At 40.9% G+C, this 9,358-nt stretch overlaps 1 protein-coding gene across 2 annotated transcripts in view; it reads left to right on the top strand.

The window, feature by feature from the left end:
* Positions 1–9,358, top strand: part of LOC110504061 (neurofibromin) — a 127,875-nt gene that overhangs the window by 74,874 nt on the left and 43,643 nt on the right. For both annotated transcript variants that reach the window (XM_036962075.2, XM_090218791.1), the window contains one exon: positions 8,574–9,006. In XM_036962075.2, coding sequence (XP_036817970.1) covers positions 8,574–9,006 — 433 coding nt within the window. The remainder of the gene's footprint in view (positions 1–8,573; positions 9,007–9,358) is intronic.

A 9,358-nucleotide genomic window follows, 5' to 3' on the forward strand; every position in this document is an offset into this window, starting at 1 on the left:
CAACTGTATGTATATGTCAAGCAGTGAAGTTTAAGCTCTGTCTGTCCGTGGCTTCTTCCTCGGTGCTCACTGTCACGGTGTCTGTTTCCATCTTGTTCAGCTGTGTATGTAACATTACACGTAAACCCTGTTTCTTGTCTGCATTGTACATAGCGTGATGGCAGCACAGTAAAGAGAGAGCCACCGAATCGCTTGTTCACAGCCTGTCGGCAGTTTTGTTGAGCAGGTGTTTCAATGCCATGACAGAGGGTATCACGTCTGCTGCAGGCGCAGTTGATGAGCTTATTTCTCCAGTCAGTTGTTTGAATGGAGCTAGCTAGTGTGCTCATGTTTCAAAGATGTTATCATAGGCCATTTAAATGGCAGCAGCTGTATGACAACCAGCATATTCCTGAGCATGCAATACAACTTTCCTCAGTACGAAATCCTCGATGACCCACTCTGCTGTCAGACTTAGCATGCTCATAGGGCTGATATCGCTGGTCCACATGTCAGTCGTGAAGCTAATAGCAGTGACGCTATTACTGTGTAACTGCGGTATGGCAACATCTGAAAAACAGCGCACTTGGTAGTGTGTACCGGTGCTCAACCAGTTGGCGAAAGCCAACATCACCCACGACAGAGAACGGTTGATTGTCAAGGGCAATGGATTCCATTACCTTGCCGTTCATGGATTTTGCCTTTAACTTATCTCGCTGAAATGTCCTTAATCCTTCGAATGACTGCTCGACTTGTTGACTGCTCGATCCACACAGCAGACATTGTGGGCTTGGTAAGGAATGCTGTGTTGCACGTGTAGCGCAACATTTTACGTGGCGTCATTACATCATGTACCTACGTTATATAGGTATGCACGTCAGCTTTGACATCGTCTTTGCATATCGCCGTTAAACTAGACATCGGGCTGATACCGATGTTGGCATTTTTAGCTAATTTTGGCCGATTTCTGATATGGTCACCGATATATTGTGCATCCCTAACATCCATTATACTCTATAACGGTTCTAAAGTCACCATTGGCCTCATGGTGAGATGCCTGTGCAGTTTCCTTCCTCTCCAGCAACTGAGTTAGGAAGGACACCTGTATCTTGGTAGTGACTGGGTGTATTGATACACCATTCAAAGTGTAATAAATAACTTCACCATGCTCAAAGGGATATTCAGTCTGTTTTTTGGTGTGTTTTTTTCTACCCATCTACAAATATGTGCCCTTCTATGCGAGGCATTGAAAAACCTCCCTGGTCTTTGTGGTTGAATCTGTGTTTGAAATTCACTGCTCAACTGAGGGACCTTACAGATAATTAATTATATGTGTGGGGTACGGAGATGAGGAAGACATTCAAAAATCATGTTGAACACTATTATTGCACACAGAGTGAGTCCATGCAACTTATTATGTGACTTGTTAAGCAAAGGTTTACTCCTGAACTTATTTAAGCTTGCCATAACAAAGGGGTTGAATACATATTGACTCAAGACATTTCAGCTCTTCATTTGTTGTTCATTTGTTAGAAATCTTACAAACACGTTTCCACTTTGACATAATGGGGTGTTGTTTGTAGGCCAATGACAAAACATCTCAATTGAATTGATTTTAAATTCAAGCTATAACACAACAAAATTAGGGAAAAGTGCAACTCCAAATTAGGACAGTGTTAATATTTTGTACACTCAGTTTATATCCTATTTCTGTTTTGTCCGAGTTTGGATTGCAATTTGACTTAACACTTGGTTCTTCATCATGTTCTTGTTCATCAATGCAGTTTGTGTCAAAATAAAGCATCTTCAGTCAACCTAATCAAGGGCAGAGATTTTAATATTTCAATAAAATAATTGTTTTTTAAACTGTCCTAGGGGTTATGTTCCTGATATAAATTTAAATACAACATACACTTTTGTAATTGACTATATTAATAGAACCTATTAAACTAGTGCCAGGAGAGGTTTTTTACATTAATGGAATAATGTCTTGCTGCTTTTTGTTCTCTGTTGCTCTGTCTGTATGCTAAGTCTTTCTTGTCCTATGTTGCTCTGCGTGTGCTCACTGCTCAATGATTATCTATATTGTAATTGTTTTTAATAACCTGCTCAGGGATTGCGGTTGAAAATTAGCCGGCTGGCTCAAACCGGCACTTTTACTGAAACATTGATTAATGTACACTGCCCCTGCAAAAATAAAATAAACTCAAACTCAATCATTTCACAGCATCTATTTCACTGCGATCGTTGTACACATGCCACCCCCTGTATTCATTGCAGTCAGTGCTTGACTTGGACAGGAGCTGAGTACCGGCACTTTTAAATGTTCTACTGCTTGAGTTCCTGTTAATTTCATAGAATGTTAGATCAAAAGTATTGTGGAGCTCCTGTTCTTCTCATAGAATATTAGATCAAAAGTATTGTGGAGCTTCTGCTCCTCTCATAGAATGTTAGATCAAAAGTATTGTGGAGCTCCTGCTCCTCTCATAGAATATTAGATCAAAAGTATTGTGGAGCTCCTGCTCCTCTCATAGAATCTTAGATCAAAAGTATTGTGGAGCTCCTGCTCCTCTCATAGAATGTTAGATCAAAAGTATTGTGGAGCTCCTCTCATAGAATGTTAGATCAAAAGTATTGTGGAGCTCCTGCTCCTCTCATAGAATGTTAGATCAAAAGTATTGTGGAGCTCCTCTCATAGAATATTAGATCAAAGAGGGGCAGACTTATTAATGTAGCAAGGAGGCTTTGCAGACCCAATGCATTATTTGTGCCCAGCCAAGGATGGCAACAAGATGTTCAAAGTTTACTCTTGATATAGTATTTGTGCATGGAATCACTTCAGATGAGGGAAAGGAAGTTCACTTGAGTTGGTGTAAAGTAATAATTTTAACTTAACTCATGTCTGAAGAGCAAGCATGTTGGCATATTTGAATTTATAAAAAAGATATAAAAAAAAAAACATCAAACAAGATATATAGACGTACAAGACCAAAGTTCAACAGGTACAGGACCAGACAAGTAAACAGGATAGGCTTCCATTCTATTACATATTGTAGTTGTGAGTGTACAACCAGTCCAAAACTAGATATCTCAATTTGACGCATGTCTTATGTTCAACAAAATATACTTTCTACATATACTCAATATTACACTTAGTTAATCAAATATTCCCAGTACTACTACTGCCATTATGTATAGTTGGCATAGTGTAGGGGCGGCACGCAGCCTAGCGTTTAAGAGCGTTGACACAGTAACCAAAAGGTCACCGTTTCAAATCCCAGAGCCGACTAGGTGGATAATATGTCCATGTGCCCTTGAGAAAGTGAAAGTGACTTTCTCAAGGGCACTTGAACAGATTTTTCACCAAGTCAGCTAGGTGAAAGTCGCTCTGGATAAGACCACCACTAAATGACTAATATGTCAATGATCCACCAGTACAAAGATCCTGAACCTTTCCTGTTAGGGTAAATTCACTTGGGCAGTTGGACCTTTGCAGTAAGGGTAAATTCACTTGGGCAGTTGGACCTTTGCTGTTAGGGTAAATTCACTTGGGCAGTTGAACCTTTGCAGTAAGGGTAAATTCACTTGGGCAGTTGGACCTTTGCTGTTAGGGTAAATTCACTTGGGCAGTTGAACCTTTGCAGTAAGGGTAAATTCACTTGGGCAGTTGGACCTTTGCAGTAAGGGTAAATTCACTTGGGCAGTTGGACCTTTGCTGTTAGGGTAAATTCACTTGGGCAGTTGAACCTTTGCAGTAAGGGTAAATTCACTTGGGCAGTTGAACCTTTGCAGTAAGGGTAAATTCACTTGGGCAGTTGGACCTTTTTTTATTTATTTTTTTATTTTACCTTTATTTAACCAGGCAAGTCAGTTAAGAACAAATTCTTATTTTCAATGACGGCCTGGGAACAGTGGGTTAACTGCCTGTTCAGGGGCAGAACGACAGATTTGTACCTTGTCAGCTCGGGGGTTTGAACTCGCAACCTTCCGATTACTAGTCCAACGCTCTAACCACTAGTAAGGGTAAGGGTAATTCACTTGGGCAGTTGGACCTTTGCAGTAAGGAAAAATGTACTTGCGCAGTTGGACCTTTGCAGTAAGGGTAAATGTATTTCATCAGTTGGACCTTTGCAGTAAGGGTAAATGTATTTCATCAGTTGGACCTTTGCAGTAAGGGTAAATGTACTTCATCAGTTGGACCTTTGCAGTAAGGGTAAATGTACTTCATCAGTTGGACCTTTGCAGTAAGGGTAAATTTACTTTGGCAGTTGAACCTTTGCAGTAAGGGTAAATGTATTTCATCAGTTGGACCTTTGCAGTAAGGGTAAATGTACTTCATCAGTTGGACCTTTGCAGTAAGGGTAAATGTATTTCATCAGTTGGACCTTTGCAGTAAGGGTAAATGTACTTCATCAGTTGGACCTTTGCAGTAAGGGTAAATGTACTTCATCAGTTGGACCTTTGCAGTAAGGGTAAATTTACTTTGGCAGTTGGACCTTTGCAGTAAGGGTAAATGTATTTCATCAGTTGGACCTTTGCAGTAAGGGTAAATGTACTTCATCAGTTGGACCTTTGCAGTAAGGGTAAATGTACTTCATCAGTTGGACCTTTGCAGTAAGGGTAAATTTACTTTGGCAGTTGGACCTTTGCAGTAAGGGTAAATGTATTTCATCAGTTGGACCTTTGCAGTAAGGGTAAATGTATTTCATCAGTTGGACCTTTGCAGTAAGGGTAAATGTATTTCATCAGTTGGACCTTTGCAGTAAGGGTAAATTTACTTCATCAGTTGGACCTTTGCAGTAAGGGTAAATGTATTTCATCAGTTGGACCTTTGCAGTAAGGGTAAATGTATTTCATCAGTTGGACCTTTGCAGTAAGGGTAAATGTATTTCATCAGTTGGACCTTTGCAGTAAGGGTAAATGTATTTCATCAGTTGTACCTTTGCAGTAAGGGTAAATGTACTTCATCAGTTGGACCTTTGCAGTAAGGGTAAATGTACTTCATCAGTTGGACCTTTGTAGTAAGGGTAAATTTATTTCATCAGTTGGACCTTTGCAGTAAGGGTAAATGTACTTCATCAGTTGGACCTTTGCAGTAAGGGTACATGTACTTCATCAGTTGGACCTTTGCTGTTAGGGTAAATTTACTTTGGCAGTTGAACCTTTGCAGTAAGGGTCAATTCACTTGGGCAGTTGAACCTTTGCAGTAAGGGTCAATTCACTTGGGCTGTTGGCCGTAGGGTGCTGTTGGTAGCACATTATTTCAAATGAATGTCTTACTGCCGCCGATAGCCTACCACCAATTCAAAAGTTCTCTCTAGAAATCAAAATTACATCAGATTATTGCATTTTACAAAACAAATATGTAAAAGCTCTTAAATTCAATTACATATAGATGCAGTTCTTAGAAAAAATAACATTATTGGTCTTGACTTGTTGAGGCATAAGACTGGAGGTGATCTGGCCTTTTGATATCTCTGTGCCTTAGTGAAGTTAAGCTCCTAGCCAGGCATGGCTCTCTGAGGCTAGAGGGAGTGCATGCAATGCTCATCACACCACTAGGGGCATGTTCTCTAGATCCTGTGGGACTTCCAGACACGAATCACTGGAGCTGAAACACTGCATCTGCATGGACATTTCTCCAGCTGTTCCTGAATCCCCCGTTTGGCTCCTTACCCCACCTCTTGCCTGCTACTCCTCCCTTTCCTTCCACTCTTCTTCTCCCTGCTCTTCATCATCCACCTGGACCTCCTCCAGCATGACGCTGGCATCGCAGGGCCCCACTATGCCCCCTCTGTGTGCTCCGTGCCCTCGTAGCCTATGCCACTCACCAGGTCCACATTACGGCAGGTGGGGCGAGGGTCACGGGCCAAAGTAGAGACCAGCAGACACAGGACCATATATATTTATATTTCATAAAACAGCATTAGCACTTACCCTTCCAGAAGTATGTCCTGTCCTTGCAGAAACAGCTCCTCAGCTCCTGTTTGAATCATAACACTCAAAGATTCCTCAAACAAAAAATCTGTCTCACTTTCCCGATCAATCTCTTCTATAATCTGGTGCAAATCTGTATACTTTGACTTCGTTTTTCATGATTTATTCGCCATGATGTCTTAAATGGAATCGTTGAAAATACAACTTTCCAAAATACTGCTGTGCGTAACAAGCGTCACAGCAACTCCTCTGATGGTCAAGGCGAGAATGGAGTTCCTTACGCGTGCATTTACAAACAAGGAATGGTGGTCCAACCCAAAACCATTACATACTGGCGTTTACCTCAGCTCATTGGCTATCTACCCTGCTAGATTTCAAGAAGATTAGTGGTCATTGGGCAGAAGTACAGTCAATCAACGAAGCTTCGCTAAAATTATTGGTGCGCAAGGTAGTCATTGCTCGTAGTCTTCAAATCAGTTCACTTCGGTCAATACTCCCCGCAAAAAAAAACAATGACGTTTGGCTGTGTTGCAAACATCCAGAGGAATGCACTGAAACCAACCATGACTAGATAAACCATGGTTTACTGTGTGTAATTACGTTGAATGCTCCGTAAAAAATTGATAGAGATGGAATTGACAGCACAAACAGGTTACAAAATGTTTTGATTTAGGCTATAAAAATGGATTTTATCAAAGAAAACGGCACTTCATTTGATCACTGGGACCCTCAGGAAGAGAAATAAGAGCAAGATATCAGAATGTAAGTCATCATTTTACCTTCAGATGTGAATGTGTAACAACTGTCATGGCGGAAAATGTTTCTGTTGTTGATTGCTCTTAAACAAGCATGGTATTTGTTCTCTGTAATAGCTATTTTACATCGGAAAACGTAGTTTGATTACCAGATCCTAATCTTTTGAAGGATGTAAGACACTTGCATTTTCAAGAATGTTTAATGTTACAACGTTGTATTTTTAGTTGTCACTCTGAAATTTCCCCTGATGTTGATCCCTGTACGGGGATCGCAGCCATAAGAGGATATTATTAACGTTTAAATGTAGTTATAGAAGTTGTATGAGATACGTATGCTTGGGGGTCTGCAGAGTGATTTCAGGGTGTTTTTTAAAATGTATTATTTGCGGACCCCCCCAATAAATATTCCTACCAACAACAAAATAAACACAATTTGAATGACATATTTACAGTAGAAAATATCTTCCTTCTGATGATGTCAACTTTATTTCTCAACTCCTAATATTGAGTTCATTACACTCATTGGAGCTTATTACACATAAACTTTGAAAAGCACCCGCGAGTACAGGTCACGGGAAGTGCTGCTGGTAAGCTTTCTTGACTTCCACATTTTTGCCAACACATGGCTAACCTTTGTTTAACCAGATAAACGTCTGCATTTAGCAAAAATGTGTTTGGATGACCTTTTCTACAAATAGGCTATGTTGGCGTTTACACTTCCTCTTCAAATTATTACGTGAGTAGGTCAAAATAATGAAAAATATCTATCGAGTTGTGAAAGTTTATTACTTCTCCCTGCCGTTATCATTCACCTGATAAGACCAGACGTGATTTATAAAACATTTTGCTAACTAGCCCAGATAAGTCTTCCCTTCTGTCACAGTACATCACAGTTTACTAAATTAATTAATTAATAAGTCAATGTGTTACTGAAGTAGACTTGCCTTACCATAGAACTAACTTGCTACAAGTTATTTATGCAGTACCTTTCAGGAACGTATTATGCACAGTAAATGTCAGAATAATCTAGACATCTATGTTAAATTTGTCCAAATCGTCGTTTTGTCATTTTCGTTGCAATGTCCACTTAAAATAAGCTGAGTCTTACCGCAGAAACACATTATTTGGTCATTACTTTTTTTGTACAATTTATGTTGGAGATTGTGTGGGCATCACTTACCTGGGCAAGGGCACAGCCTGTGAGTGATTGAGTGAGAGTGAGTGTGGGGCAAGGTGAACCTGACGGGGAATATGTCAGTATAAGGAGCGGGCGTCAGAATCAGTGTCAGAATTGGCACCTGCTGTGACCCAAGCCTCTTGAAATGCACCCCCCTCCCCCTTCAGTCTTTTTCTGACTTGGTTATTTCTGGGCTCGTTGAGCCTCCACCTCTGTAGCCCACAACGTCTGAAAAGAGACACAAGGGTGTATGTAAATTAGTATAAGCCCACAATTCAGTCTGAGACTGCCAGCTACCAGTAAATGATACTAATAATACTGCTAGCGATGAACTCTTTCTAGGCCTGAGAAGCTGAATTATTTTTGATTTATTTAACTGTTATTTTGACAGTCATGCTGAGACCAAGGTCTCTATTTCAGAAGAGCCCTGTAACAAAAATATGTTGTGTACAGTATTACAATAGAAAGCTCATTCACAACAAGTTCATGCACAAATGAAGTGCTTTCAGAATGGTATGAATTTGTGATTTTTATCTGTATGAATCCACTGTGAGACTGTTCTATCTAAACCAAAGAGACCAGAAAATACCAGTATTTTGGAATTGATTTAACCGGTAAAAGTATTTATTTTTAGAGGTAGACCTGGCTGGCTGAGAGTGCACTTTCTACCAACTCATCTTCCATCAGACCTATCCTCAACTTCTCCTTCCCTTCTCTTTCCGCAGGTTTAAGACAGGCCAGATCAACGGAGACCTTCTAATCTACCATGTGCTGCTGACCCTGAAGCCTTACTACGCCAAGCCTTACGAGATCGTAGTGGACCTGACCCACGTGGGGCCCAGCAACCGCTTCAAGACAGACTTCTTGTCCAAGTGGTTTGTGGTGTTCCCGGGCTTTGCCTACGAGAACGTGGTGGTGGTCTATGTGTACAACTGCAACACGTGGGTGAGGGAGTACACCAAGTACCATGAGAGGCTGCTGACAGGCCTGAAGGGCAGCAAGCGGGTGCAGTTCATCGACTCGCCGGTGCGGTTGGTGGAGCATGTAGAGGCAGAGCAGCAGAAGCTCCCCGCAGCCACGCTAGCCCTGGAGGAGGACCTCAAGGTGTTCCACAATGCCCTCAAAGTGGCCCACAAGGACACCAAGGTCTCCATCAAGGTCAGTAGCACACTGGTCTGTGTGTAACCCTAACTTTCACACTGGCTACATGGAAAACAGGGTATGGGGAACAAGGAAGTATGGAGATAGAGGGCAGGCAGGAACAGCAAGAATTGTTTACAAAAAAAGTGCATTGGACATTTGTCGCAATATCAAATCATTTCTGGGTAATTAAGTACCTTAATGTGATTGTTTTACGTTAAAATGGTCAAAAAGAAAGAGGAACAAATATTTTTAGCAAAGGGCAGTTTCTCAAGCAGTTTCTGACAGAACTGTCAGTGAAGGGAGTGGGGAGGCAAACTGAAAATTAGCTGTGATTGGCATAGTACCAAAACTTCCTCTCTTTATTATT

The sequence above is a fragment of the Oncorhynchus mykiss genome, chromosome 24 (genome assembly GCF_057628025.1).
Source record: "Oncorhynchus mykiss isolate SJ-2025 chromosome 24, ASM5762802v1, whole genome shotgun sequence".
NCBI lineage: Eukaryota > Metazoa > Chordata > Actinopteri > Salmoniformes > Salmonidae > Oncorhynchus > Oncorhynchus mykiss.